This window comes from Elephas maximus, chromosome 19, assembly GCF_024166365.1.
Source record: "Elephas maximus indicus isolate mEleMax1 chromosome 19, mEleMax1 primary haplotype, whole genome shotgun sequence".
Lineage (NCBI taxonomy): Eukaryota > Metazoa > Chordata > Mammalia > Proboscidea > Elephantidae > Elephas > Elephas maximus.
The window spans coordinates 52,315,196-52,330,629 of NC_064837.1; the positions used below are offsets into that span (position 1 = coordinate 52,315,196).

Sequence of the window (15,434 nt, forward strand, 5' to 3'; positions counted from 1 at the left end):
CATTTTCAAAAGCAAAATAACAAAGAAAGCCAAAGCAGGAGATGGAAAATGCACCAAAGATCAAAGAATACGTTCAAATCTCAGCTGAAAGCTTCGGAATACCCTCCTGCCTCCACTCCTGCATGTTTTGTTCTTTCTTAACATTTTCTAGAAAGTCCATGTAACATGCTGAATAACTTTCACAGGCAAGAGAGCTTAGCTGTTTCTCCACATGGTGAAAATAAAAACCTGTTGTCATTGAGTTAATTCTGACTCAGAGAGACTGTATGTGACAGAGTAGAACTGCCCCATAGTTTCCAAGGAGTTGCTGGTAGATTTGAACTGCTGACCTTTTGGTTAGCACTGGAGCTGTTAACCACTGCACCTCCAAGGCTCCAGGTGAACATAGTTATAGGTTAAAATATTAATGTAATAATGAATAGGTTGATCCAGCAATTCCATTTCTAGGTGTCTCTATGCCAGAAAGATAATTGAACATTTTCCTAAGGAGAGATCTCTATAAAGAGGTTCACTGCAACAATTACTTGTAATGTCAAACATTGAAAAAAGGCTGATAAGTAGGTGAATGATGACTAAAATGTGATATGTTCATAAAGTAGAATATTATATGGCAGTTAAAATAAAAGCTTGATGCATATTTAACAAAGATGGATGGCCCATGAGCACACTTCAGAAGAATATGTACAGTATGATAAAATTTTATGCATTAAAAACTCCAAAATACTACTGTAATAACGTGTGTACACACACACGTACATATATGTATATTTATACCAAGAAATTTGAACAAGCATATTAAAATACTACCGTCACTGACCATAGTTTTCAAATGAATTTTAATTTAAATTCAGTGTTCCTAAATAGAAAACACCAAGCTGTTAGAATTTTGACTACTACGGGCAGCACCATGGACAGTACCAAGGCAACAACACGGTCAGCACCATGGTCAGCCCCTAAAAGGGAGTGATTTACAGCTAATGCTTTTAATAAACCTAAAAGCACACGGAGCCATTGCAATGATAGACAGATACACAATGGTCAAAAACATGTTAACTGATAATCTGTAGTACTCAAAACATGGCATTGCCAGATGAAGACAAGACAGACTAAATGGTTCCTCTAGAAGATTCCTTTGGACTAAAATTAAATCAAATCAATGACTTGACTCCAAGTCTCACCTTGCAGACAGAACTCCAGAATCCTGAGACCGCACCCCCCTCCACACCACGCCTTCTATCCCATGTTTGCCTACATCTCTAGGCTACTTACACTCAACCAGTTTCCTACCTTTATGGTCACATCATCCACATTATTCAGCCCCCAAAACTCTTCCCTGACTCCACCTTAACTTAGTCCCACCTGACCGCTTGGTTTTATCATTTTGCCCACTAACTCTGCTTGATTCATCTCTTTTAAGAACTTCATAATTAAAACAAGCATTTCTGGAAGCAGGAAAATGCCTTTATAACATAATTTAAGCCACAAAACACATTTCTCAACTTATCAAGACTTACAACCTTGAACTTCCATACCTTTTTACAACAGAAAATATACATGTTAAAAGTTAAATTTAAGCACACTCTTAGCCCTATATTTAGAAAAATAAATTTAAGAAACTAGAAACTTAAGCTACATATAAATCCATGTTCTCAGTTTCTACAAATGTTCATTTTTATTACAGCCAAAGCCTGCAAAATAGAAAACCCTGGGCCCCCTATATTTCCACATCCAAAAAATGAGGGGGCTGGACAAGATCTCCATGGCCTCCACTGACCTACTTCACTTTGGTGTAAAACTCTCTCACTGTCTCAGCTTCTCACTATGCTTCAGGTGAGGAGGTGACAGTTCTGGGAATCGCTTATGTCAGTGTTTCCCAAAATGTAGCTGGCAATATAAGAATTACTTAAAGGTGACTGTTACAAACACAGATTCATGATTTGGATTCCCAAAGGGACGGACTATGAGTGAAAGCATATATAAACAGAAAATAGAGGATTTCTGAAAAAGATAATGAAAACACTGTTTATCAGAATCTACTTTAATGCAGTGATCAGAGGAAAATTCTCAGCCTTAAACACCTGTATCAATAAAAAATGAAAATAAATGCTAAAAAGGAGATAACTGAGACAACTAACAAGATCAGAATATGAGCTATAAGTTAGATAGAAGTGCCAATGTTTAATTTCCTGGATTTGATAACTATACTGTAAGAGGCATGATTTCTACAACTTAATCTCAAATGACTCAGAAAGGAAATATGGATATATGTACACATGCCTGAGTGTATATGCATATAGAAACAGAGAGAGATAATAATGCAAATATGACAATTAGTGAATCTGGGTAAAGTAGTATATGAGAATTCTCTGTGTTATTCTTGCGACCTTTCTATAAATATAAAATTATTATTTTTCAAGTTTTAACAGCAAACAGGAAATCAACTGGCTTAGTAACACTTGCATTTTCTTTTCTTCTCCTACTATGTCCATAAAGTTGACATGAAATTATCTGATGAAAAAAGATCCATTTTCCCAACTTTGCAACACTGCCTAAGAGACAATACCAGTTTTCTATTAGTTCCTTGACTTAAAATCCGTAAGTGGCTTAGTCTTTTTTTTCCCCCCTGAAGTCATAAATTGCTTTCCCTGACCTTCTCTAATGAACTAGGATGACCTCGTAACACACTTCACTGAGAAAATTATACCATCTGCTTATCTATTGCCACCCTTTCTTCTCCTCCTTAACTTAAACTATCCCTTCCACAAATTTGACTTATATTTCCACATCTTAGGCCAAAAGAGGAAAATTTATTTCAGAAGAGAGTAAAATAGAATTACCAAGTACTGTAATACCAAGTGGTTAAGGCGACTGACTTCTAAGCGGAAGGTCAGCAATTTGAAACCACCAGAGGCTCTGTGAGAGAAAGATGTGGCAGTCTGCTTCTGTAGAGATTTACAGCCTTGGAGACCTTATGCGGTTGCTGAGTTGGGATCGGCTCAAGGGCAGTGGTAGGTAATACCAAGTATTCTTCTTCAACCTAACTTTGACTTTTTCTTTTTTAAATTCCTGTGACCCTAATTTCCACAAAATCCTATTCAACTTACCTCTAGTCAAGACAAATAACTTCCAAACCACTTTCTTCAACTCTGACTTTTCTCCATTCCTTACTATCTTCCACATCGAAATTAGAATCCTTTTCTAACAGTAGGATTTTGGTGGGATCGTTCAGAAATTCTGAAGAGCTCTCAGCTGTCTTTTGTAAAACCCAAGTTTTTAGTACGCACTCTAGGTCCTCCGCTAACTCTCCACTCTCATCAATTAATACAACCCACTCAGACTTTCCCTTTCAATCAGGCAAACACACTTCCTGAGCACCACCTATGATTTGCTTGCTCCCATCCATGTGCCTTTCATTTATATTATTTGGCATCCTAAAAGCCTTTCTCCCTTGGCTCTACCATGTGATGCTTTCCTCCTACTTCATTATCATGCTCAAAACTCCAGTGCATACAAAGACTTCTCTGACTATTTTTCTGGTCTCCAATCAATTCATTCACACTTGTATCTTAGCACTTTTTCATGGAGCTCCTAATGATCAATATTTGGGCACATATTTTCCTAGTACATATTCTGCGAGCTACGAACACATGGATATTCTTTCCCCCATTAAATTGTAATCTCCAGGCAGAGAGGCAGGCAAAGAGGTGTGGACATAGGTACTGTAACTATGGCCTTTCCATTCTCATAGATCTAACCAGTAATCTGACTAGAATGAATGTTAAATAGCCTGACAACCTGTAATAGAAAATTGTACAGAGCTCAGTAACTGCATGAAAGTTATAAAGAAAATCTGCCTCAGGTAGCTAAAAACTATACTTACCATCTATTTCTTGTCCAATAGAGAGTCCAGCCCATTTTCGCTGTAAAATAAAAGATGGGGAAAAAAAAAAAAAGATACTTAAAACCAAATCAATCAAAATTAGAGAAACAAGGAAAAGAAGAATTTCTATGGATTTAGGAACACATTCAAAGATCAAAACATGGCATGCTATTTATAGTATGGATTTGAACACCTGTTCCCAAAATATAGAAAGTGTGTATTTTTGCAGTAAAGCTAAATTAAAGCCAGCCCCACTGAGTCGATGCTCCTTTGCACAATATAATGCTCCTGAAGGTCTTGCTAATGTCAGGTGATATTTTAGTGTTCTGAATGTGCTGTGGTGAGTTCCACTGCTTGTTACAGTATCATAAAAAAAGGTATTCAGTTCAAAGAAACCATATTAAAACTGGTCAGATAAGGTACGGATACTTCACAGACATAAGCAAACACCTCACAGGACTGGTTTTTTGGGTTTGAAGAATTAGGACCACAGTCTCGTGGAACATCTTGGTCAACTGGTATAATATAATTCATGAAGTTATATTCTACATCCTAGTTTGGTGAGTACTGTCTAGAGTCTTAAAAGCTTACAACAAACGGCCATCTCAGATACAACTACTGGTCTCTACTCATCCAGAGCAAAAGAGAAAGAAGGAAATCTAAGACTCAAAGGAGAAACTAGTCTACAGTACAAATAGTCTACATGAACCATGACCTCATCTACCGTGAGGCCAGAAGAATTAGATGGTGCCTGGCTACCACTACCAACCGTTCTAATCAGGGCCACAATAGTTGGACCCTGATAGAATGGAAGAAAAATGTGGAACAGAACCTTAAATTCCTAAAAACAAAATAAACAAGCAAAACTAGACTTACTGGACTGGAACAGACGGGAGGACTCCCCGAGACTATCGCCCTGAATACACTTCAAACCTTAAACCAAAACGCCTGTGGTCATCTTGTAGGTAAATAACAGAATGGCTTACAAAATAATGAATATCACCTGTAAGTACTGTGCTCCTTTTTAAAAAATCACCTGTATGAGACCAAATGGTCAACAACTACTTTAAAAAAAAAGATAAGACTGTAAGAGGCAGGGAAACTAGATTAATGGAAACGGGAAAACCAGAATGGAAATAATGAGAATGTTCACTCATTGTGAATGTAACCAATGTCACTGAACAATATGTGCAGAGTTGCTGAATGGGAACCTAAACTATTGTATAAACCTTCACTGAAAACACAATATTTAAAAAAAAAAAACTGGTCAGATAACCTATATTGAAACCCAAGCAGGGATTCAAACTGTTAGATGGTCATGACTACTGCATGTGTACTAGTCAAAGCATTCTCAAGCAGTTGCAATCAGAATTTAGCCTCTTCCCAAGTCCTGACTAGTTACAACAGTAAGAATACAGAGCCAAGCCAGATTGTGTTAGGCAGGATTTTGGAACTCACTTAGTATAGATTCAAAATTAGTAATTACTGGTAACACTCCAGAAAACAGGGAGAAAATCGTTTTTGGCTGAAAATAAATAGGTTGCTTACTCATCAGAACACTGTGGATTTTGGTGCACAGTTTAGATATTGCGAGGTGAATATGTGCAACTACGTGTGTTCTCCCTTCCGGCCTTCTTATCGTAGGTCGCTTCTCTCTCCTCTCTGCCCTTCGCCTCCCCTAAAGAACATCTGTAACGTGCCCTCCCTCTTCCTGCCAACCTGAAATTTAGCAGCATGCTGGTTAAGTCCACACTTTGGGTCACAAAGAAGTCACATTTAGGTTCTGTATTTTAATCCTTGAGACAGCCTTCAGAGAAGACAACAATAAACCAGTTGCCCTCAAATGGAAGGTGTGCTGCAGCTGGAAAATCCCCATTTTGTAACCATATTAAAGAAAGAGTTGGGCCGAGTAGAAATGTGCTCCATAGGGTTTTCAATGGCTGATTTTTCGGAAGTAGATTGCTAGACTTTTCTTCCAAGGTGCCTCTGGGTGGACTCAAAACTCCAACCTTTTGGTTAGCAGCTGAGCACATTAACCTTCAGTACCACCCAGGAACTCCATTTTAACAACAGTACCTACCTTATGAGGTTGTTACAAAAACAAAACGAGCTAACACATGCAAAAGTGCTTAGAATAATGCCTGACAGACGGTAAATGTTGAAGAAATGTTTTTTAAAAAACAGAGAGATGAGGATAAATAGCCACACCTCAAGGTACTCATGGACACTAGAATCCCAAATGAAGCTCTGTAAAACCTGGGGAACCCTGGAATATGGTCATTTCAAACCATTCATCTATAGAAACAAACGCGAAAAGTAGTCCTGATCGTGGAGAAGCATCCAAACAAAAGGGAATAGTGAGTGGGGAGTTGGTGAATGCTTATTATAATACACTAGAAGCATTGCATTCACATTGCTTAGGATTGTGAGACTAGCTGCATGAGTATGATGAGAAGGGAGAAAGGCACAGAGACTAACATTTGTGGTGTTCCTATACTACGGGCCTGGGACAGTGCTAGTAGGCAATTTTCCTTCCACAGAATCCACCCACAGTTATAGCTATAATCATAACCCTTGTAGTCATTAGGGGACCCCAGCATATTAGGTTTTAATTTGAGATAACTACTACAGTAATCATATTCATTAGTCCGATAGCATTACATTTTTAAATCACTATTATTAGATGTCAATTTTACAAATAAAATATTATTTTCATATATTTTGTTTCCCTGGAAATTAACATTAGAATAACTTGACACTTTTATCTAACAGCTGATATCATTGTGGAATTTGTAAAAATTAGAAAAACATCAAGGAATAAAAGGTAGACATAATAAAAATGGGCATAAGAATACCCCTTTAAATTCCTTATATAATACTTAGATGGTTTTCTTCAATATGAATCAATTGAATCAGTTATAGGGTGATGTTTGCTTTAAATGAATTGATGCTCCTATGACTTTCAAGAATAGAAGAGAATAAATGAACATCATTACCTGGGGTAAGCTGAATGCAATGCTCCCTGGAACCACTGATGGATGGGTCCTCAGTGTAAATGTGTACCTGTGGTTGGGAGAGGTCCTCACAACCACATGCCTGAAAGACAGAAACCGTCAGTTCTCCATGTCAAAGGAAACGAAGAGCATAAATTCCAAATATGTTCATTTCCAACATTTGATGCTTGATTAGTACCAGGTAGAAACATGGAATTAGACGAGAGACTTGAAAAAACAGAACTACAAATTTAGTTTCTGAAAACTTACACCAACTCAAGTTTTCTAGGCTGCAAGGAGCACCTCTGGCCAAAAAACAAGTAAAGTGTAGCTAATTTCAATGGAATACACCACCAATTTCATTACATTTCTGATTTACGTAAAACTGAAGGCAGTAATTTAGAGTCCTTGATAATAAAGTAGAAACTAGATAAATTTCCTCTCCTGAGAATTATTTCACACCCAATAAAATAAAAAGGGGCAGAACCAAGATAGATGAGCCAGGACATAGTGGCCAAAAAAAAAAAAAAAAAGTGTTTTTAGTTCGTAGGACTAGTCATTAAATCTCTTTGCAGACTCTCAACAAGCTGAAACAATACCAATCTGTAAAATGGAAAAGACGGTAAGAAGGAAGTATTTTTCACAAAACACATCAGCTTTTACGTAAATATCAATTATTCACTATTTCAAAGAATTTTGTGCTAATTCACCCTGCTGAGGAGTCACCCATAAATAGTCATTTCATGATACTCTCCTATATCAGAAGCTAACAAGGATTACATGTGAGATAGAAGCTTCAAACCCTGTTATGTAACAGCACTATCTTTTGTAAAAATATCTTTTAGAATGCTTTAATTTTTTAATATTAATGATTAATGTTTCTCTATGTATATCATTTTGCTGTTAGAACATAAGTTCCTTATATATTATATTGTAAGTAACTCCATCATGAGTACTGTGAGCACTGGACATGTGTATATGAATTCTGTAAACAAATTCTCACATTGATTATACTTCAGTTTATCTGTGGAAAGTTCTATGTCCACAGAGTTTTTAGGACTGGAAACAATGCTAATATAATCATGTTGTCTATGTAAGTCTCACTATGAAGCTGGAAACCACAGCTGATTAGCAATTTTAACTCTGTGGAGATCACATATTTCATAGACAGCTTTTTTAAAAAAAGGCTAATTAGAATTCTACCTCCTTGTTCCTTATTCCTTCTGTGGTCTGCCTTGTGGTAGTGCCCCTCCATCTCCTTACCTCTACCAACTTCGGAAGCATATGAACGGCACTGAACTTGGTAGCAGGCTCTTTAGCAGTTCTGGCAGTGGGTGATATGAATCAGTTAAAGATAAATTATGATGAAAATGATTGTAAAGATTCTACATTTGTTGTGTATCTTCAAATTCTCACGACCCAGGTTATCACAGCAATATTGACCATAATAGCTAATATTTATTGAGTACTTATTCATGTGCTAGACACTATTCTCAGTGTTTTATTTGTACAACTCATCTAATTCTCATTAGATGATGAGTTGTACTACCCTAAGAAACATATCATCATCATTCCCATTTTACAGATTAGGATAAAAAAAAAAAAGATTAGGATACGGAGGCACAAAAAAACCAAACCCATTGCCGTCAAGTTGATTCCGACTCATAACAACCCTACAGGACAGAGTAGAATTGCCCCACAGGGTTTCCAAGGAGTGCCTGGTGTATTCGAACGGCTGACCTTTTGATTAGCAGCCATAGCTCTTAATCACTACGTCACCAGGGTTTCCAGGACAGAGGCACAAAGATGGTAAGTAACTTACCAATGGTCACCCAGTGCGTAACTGGCAAAGCGAAGATCCAAACTCAGACAATCTGAGCCCAGAGTCACACACCTAACAACTATGCTATATAAAATTCACGTAACCAGTCTGCTAAGAAAAGTCAATAAAAAATTAAAAGTTATATATAAAAAGCTGTGTATGATTTTAAAAACATCATGTTTCTCAAAGTTTGACACAGTAAAGATTGGAATATACAACTCTCATCGCTCCCATTTTTCAACTCAGCAACAGGAATAAAAAAAATTATTCTCAAAAGTTTCCTAAAAAATAAGGACTGTTCAAAAGTTTCTAAAATACCACTCAGCAGGTCAGAGGAAAACAAAGTCTGATACTTACTGCCCAGACTGGAAATCCTTTTCATTCACGACTGCACAGTTGGTTAAAGATAGTTCATCCGTAGGACACCTTGCAGCTTGCATACTCTATAAAAATCAACAATTAGGGAAATAAAGTCATGTTTTATTACTTTAAAGAATATTTTATGCCCTTCCTGTCATCTACTCCTCATTACCACAAATGCTGTAATGAACATCTATTGCTTTTGATTCCTAGCATCCCTTCCTCTGTGGTAAGAGAAATCCCTTCATTGGAAATTGCTCCTTCCCCACCCCATGTGGTTCTGTAGGACTGCCAATCAGAACACACATGCAATCACATATACTCCTATCCTGCCCATGGGATTTTATCTACAGAAGCTAGAAGAAAGGCAGTCTCCCTTGCCACACCACTGCACGGTGGAAGACTTTTTGCTCTAAAAGAGCTATCACTGAGAAAGCAAAGGTAACAGAGAGACAGACAGACTAATCAACATCTTGAAACACAGTTCAAAGTCCTTGAGACCAGTCCTGAACATTGGTTATGAACCAACAAATTCTCTTATTTGCTTATGCTTATGTGAGTTGCTTTTCCAACCCTTTCAAAGAAAAGAGTCTTGACTGACACAAATGCAATAAGTACATTTAACAAATCTGATAAAGTATATCATGAAAAAGTATCTTTTTATAAGAGATCCTAAGTGGCTATGAAGGAACACTGGCGGCACAGTGGTTAAGCAGCTGGGCTGCTAACCAAAAGGTCAGCGGTTTGAACCCAGCAGCTGCTCCACAGGATAAAGATGCGGCAGTCTGCTTCCGTAAAGATTATAGGCTTGGAAACCCTAGGGGGCAGCTCCACTCTGTTCTATAGGATCACTGTGAGTTAGAATTGACTCAACGGCAATGGGTTTGGATTAAGTGGCTATGAACTATCTCTTCCATAAATTGAGAAAAGCTATCTTCTAAATGACTCTCAACAAGAATAATTATAAGTTATCTTTAAAAACAAAATGAAAACAGCAATTAGCCTTTTTGGTCAAAAGCTACTGGCAGAACATCTCTTCATAAAATCCATCCTTGTAACACTAGGTAAATGCCACAAGTTAACCGACAATTCTTCCGTTGTTCTCCAGGGTTTCCTAGTTAGTGAGATATGACATTTGCAGACAGTCCGTTTACGGTTAAAGTGCTCATTCTTTAAACCTTAAGCCAAAGCTGATTCTTCTTAAGTCTGTCTCCCAAATATGAATATATAGAGGAAAATAAATCACTTTTTGTTTTACTTTAACTTAAAGCGGGATATACATACCTGGAGGGTTTGCAAGATGATCCCGTGGGGTGAAATACTGGTATTCCCTTATTTATTTTATACCCATATTTGTTAAAGATGAACCACACCCTAAAGGTATACTGTGCCTTAAGGTATAACTTAATGATATTAACAAAGCATCAGAATCTGCTAAACCTTTCAAAATAGCAAGAGATAAACCGCCATAATATTTATAATTTAAGTCACATGCTACTCAACCCAGTACTTCAGAAAATGGTATTTAGGGTTAATAAGCATAGAAACTTCTAACGTTTCCTAAGAGAAAGGACAAGACGCCAGGTACCATAGTAAAAATGGCTGAAACGATACATGGAAAACAATATGGTAACAAACTAAAATGTATCCTTTTATTGGTAAATGCAGCCAAAAGCTCTTAGAAAACCCTGAAGAGCTACAGACACAAGGACAAGCTAGAGTGTGGGAGATTTGCCATACAGTCGAATCCAAATAAAGATGTTTCTTTCATCTTAAGAGTATTTTCTGGGTAATTATGAAATACACCGAGACCTAGATTTTTGTGAGCTACTAAAGGAAAGTTGTACTGAAAAGGATAAAGTCTCAACTGTAAATGAAACAATGTACTTTGTGGGAAAACTGTGAAGTGTAACCACTGCTAGAATGGCTGCTTTGACTGGAATTAAAAAAAACAAAACAAAACAATTTCAGAATAGAGCTGCAAAGACAGCATCTTATGTGAGAGTCACTCACTGCTTCATTCACAAGGAAACTATTGCTGCAAGTAAGTCAGAGCAAAAGGGGCGCACAAAGTGCCCTAGGATGTCACTATGGTTAATTTTATCAAAAAAAAGGACTTTACAATACAGTACAATCTTTCCTACACTCTGTAGAGAGATTGGAAGCAGGCATGGAAATCTTTTTATTATTTTTATTGTGCTTTAAATGAAAGTTTACAAACCAAGTCAGTCTCTCATACAAAAACTTACATACACCTTACTATATACTCCCAGTTGCTCTCCCTCTAATGAGACAGCACACTCCTTCCCTCCACTCTCTCTTTTCGTGTCCATTCAGCCAGCTTCTGACCCCCTCTGCTCTCTCATCTCCCCTCCAGACCGGAGATGCCAACATAGTCTCACGTGTCTACTTGATCCAAGAAACTTATTCTTCACCAGTATCATTTTATATCCCACAGTCCAGTCCAAACCCTGTTTGAAGAGTTGGCTTTGGGAATGGTTCCTGGCTTGGGCTAACAGAAAGTCTGGGGACCACGACCTCCAGGGTCCTTCTAGTCTCAGTCAGACCATTAAGTCTGGTCTTTTTACCAGAAATTGAGGTCTGCATCCACTGCTCTCCTGCTTCCTCAGGGGTTCTCTGTTGTGTTCCCTGTCAGGGCAGTCATTGCTTATAGCCAGGCACTATCTAGTTTTTTTTTTTTTTTTAAATAATCACACGTGGATTCTCTAGTTAACACAAGGTAATGTTACTTAAAAGACTTATTAAACATAGATGAGTTACACGATTCTTTTATGAAGACTAGCGTTCCACATTTGCCAGTAAGTAGTATGTTACCAAGAAGATATTTAAAAAGGAAAAAAAAAAAAAGTCAACAACATGTTTGAAACTGCTTTTCCAGAACAAAAACAAAAAGGACTACCTAGTACTAATGAAGACAGCATGTCAAAGACAGATATTTAAAAACATTTCCACTGCTAAATGATTCTGCTGTTGAAACAAGGTACGTTACCTAAAAACAGAACAAAAAACTCTTCTATCTCTATGCTTAAAAAGTTGGACACAGAATTTTCTAACTTTTTAAAAATCCTCCAAATATAGATTTTCTGTGATTTTTTTTGAACCCACTTATTGGCATTAAAAGACTGCTACTCATTCCGATTAGTCTGCAAGAAAAACTAGCAGATGGAATTCACTAGCCAATCTCTTTGCAGAAATTTCAACAAAACATTTCTTAATCGGTGAGTAAATCTTTTAAAAAAAAAAAGCATCTTGATTTCAAAAGTGTAGCCAAATTCCTCCATTTTGATCAAGTATATATTGTTTTACTATGTATACTATTAGTAACATCGTTTATGAATAAATATGCGTATGTTGGAGGTACACAATCAAAGCATGTTTTTGTTTATAGGAATCGTGACCAAACTAAAAAAAGAAACCCATTGCCATCGAGTTGATTCCAACTCATACAGTCCCTATAGGACAAAGTAGAACTGCCCCACAGAGTTTCCAAGCAGAACCTGGTGGATTCGAACTGCCGACCTTTTGGTTAGCAGCCACAGCACTTAACCACTATGCCACCAGGGTTTTCCATGACCAAACTGGAAGTCACTTATTTAGAATATGACATGAATTAAACTAGAGCACAAGTTTCCTTTCTGAATGTAAGAGCATTTGGGTCCAAGGTCACAGCTTGACCAATCATCTGATAAAGCATGTACTAATTTTTTTTTTTTAGTAAAGGGTTAAGGCTTCTAACCAAAAGGTTGGCAGTTCAAATCCACCAGTCAATCCTTGGAAACCCTATGGAGCAGTTCTACTCTGTCCTATAGTGTCTCTGAGTCGGAATCAACTCCATGGCAATGGGTACCTATGGTGGGGAGCCCTGGTGGTGCAATGGTTAAGTGCTTGGCTGCTAACTGAAAGGTTGATGGTTCGAACCTACAAATGAGCCTGTGGGAGAAAGACCTGGTGATCTGCTTCTGTAAAGATTACAGCCTATGATACACATGGGGTAGCCAAGAGTTGGAATCAACTCAATAGCAAAAAAAAAAAAAAAATCTAACTTTCCTTTAGATGAAGTACCTTTAAATATTGTGTAGGATAGCTACAGCTATACATATGTCTTCTAAATTCAAATTAAAATCATTAATTCTTGAGTCAGATAAGGCAGAGTTTTAACGTACCTACATTAAACTGATAACAATGCTTTCCCAAATCTGTTCTATAAATCCCAAAACTGTTACATAACATTTAGTATTTATTTAGTTAATACAAAATCATTCCACATTTGTTTTAGAGATAATTTTAAAATTAAATTTAAAATACATTTGTCTATTATGTTCCTAAATGAAAAATGGGTTTACTTAAACTGTCTATATTACAGAAATATAAAAAAATAAAATTACATCCTAGAAAACCCTATGAGGCAGTTCTACTCTGTTACACAAGGTCGCTATGAGTCGAAAATCAATTCCATGGGCACCTAACAACAATCTACCCTGGGGTCTCTTCTGCTTCTTCCTTTTATTTTCTTCTCTCCTTCCCAACCCCATGCCCCTTGCCTGGCCGACTCCTACTCATTCTTCAACTCTCAGCTTAAACATCGCTTTTCCTAGGAAGACTTCCTAGAAGCTCCCTCCCTGCTTAAACTGACTAAAATGAACTTCAAATGGAAGTACTTAACCAAAAGTATTTTTATCGTGTTTACAAGTTTGCATTGCATGTAAGACTGTAACCTTCTCAAGGACTGAGACTATACCTTGTTCAGGTCTGTTTCCCAGGGCTAGTACAGGAGCTGGCATAGTGAGTGCTCATTAAACATCCATTGAATAAATGAATGTATGGATCAATACCAATCTATCTCAATTGCAGAATAAACAATTCAAAGAACATATATTCAAAAAACTGAGTACTTCGAGACAATTTAGGAAGGGATACAATTTTCCTAAAATGATTAATAGTTCAAAATTATACAGAACTGATACGGCCAAAGTAATAACAAATTTACAAAAAGCTAAATTAACCTTTTAATTTGTAAAATTGTTTACTTGCCACGAAGGTGGTACCCTTCAAAAAGGAGTGAAAAAAAATCTGTAGAAATCATTTGGCTAGCCAACTAACACAGATGCTGTGAGCAAAGGCCTCCCTCCTGGAATCTAGAAGCATCTGTGTTTTCATGGCAAGCCAAGCAGGGTATCTCATTTTCTCATCAATGTGTGTTGTTGTTGTTGTCGTTAGGTACCGTCGAGTTGGTTCTGACTCATAGCGACCCTATGCACAAAAGAAGAAAACACTGCCCGATTCTGTACCATCCTCACAATCATTGCAGTATTTGAGCCCATTGTTGCAGGCTCTGTGTCAATCCATCTTGTTGAAGATCTTCCTCTTTTTTGCTGACCCTCTACTTTACCAAGCATAATGTCATTTTCCAGGGATTGGTCCCTCCTGTTAACACGTCCAAAGTATATGAGATGTGGTCTTGCTATTCTCACTTCTAGGGAACATTCTGGTTGTATTTCTTCCAGGACAGATTTGTTCATTCTTCTGGTAGTCCACGGTATATTCAATATTCTTTGCCAACATCATAATTTAAACCCATCAATTCTTCTTTGGTCTTCCTTAGTACAGCTTTCACACTGTCCAGCTTTCACGTGTTATTTTCACTGAAAATACCATGGCGTGGGCCAGGCACACCTTCGTCCTCAAGGTGACAGCTTTGCTTTTTAACACTTTAAAGAGGTCTTTTGCAGCAGATTTGCCCAACGCAATATGTCATTTGATTTCTTGACTGCTGCTTCCGTGTGCATTGATTGTGGATCCAAATAAAATGAAATCCTTGACAACTTCAATCTTCTCGCCCTTTATCATGATGTTGCTTATTGGTCCAGTTTTTGTTTTCTTTATGTTGAGGTATAATCCATACTGAAGGCTGTAGTCTTTGATCTACATTAGTAAGTGTTTCAAGTCTTCTTCGCTTTCAGCAAACAAGGTTGTGTCATCTGCATATCACAGGCTGTTAATAAGTCATCCTGCAACCCTGATGCCACATTCTTCTCAATATAGTCCAGTTTCTCAGATTTTTTGCTGAATAAGTATGGTGAAAGGATACAACCCTGACAGACACCTTTGTGACTTTAAACCATGCAGTATCTCCCTGTTCTGTTCAAAAAGCTGCCTCAGACTATGTACAGATTCTGCATGAGCACAATTAGCTGTTCTGGAATTCCCATTCTTTGCAATGTTATCCATAATTTGTCAGAATCCATACAGTCAGATGCCTTTGCACGGTCAGTAAAACACAGGTAAACATCTTTCTGACATTCTCTGTTTTCGGCCCAAATCCATCTGACATCAGCAATGATATCCCTCGTTCCACATC

The 15,434-nt window shown here is 37.4% G+C and overlaps 1 protein-coding gene across 2 annotated transcripts in view; it reads right to left on the minus strand.

The window, feature by feature from the left end:
* The window catches only part of NSF (N-ethylmaleimide sensitive factor, vesicle fusing ATPase), a 158,888-nt gene that overhangs the window by 117,390 nt on the left and 26,064 nt on the right, over positions 1–15,434 (minus strand). For both annotated transcript variants that reach the window (XM_049859000.1, XM_049858999.1), the window contains exons 2-4: positions 9,053–9,138; positions 6,877–6,976; positions 3,881–3,920 (exon numbers count right to left, since the gene is read on the minus strand). In XM_049859000.1, coding sequence (XP_049714957.1) covers positions 3,881–3,920; positions 6,877–6,976; positions 9,053–9,138 — 226 coding nt within the window. The remainder of the gene's footprint in view (positions 1–3,880; positions 3,921–6,876; positions 6,977–9,052; positions 9,139–15,434) is intronic.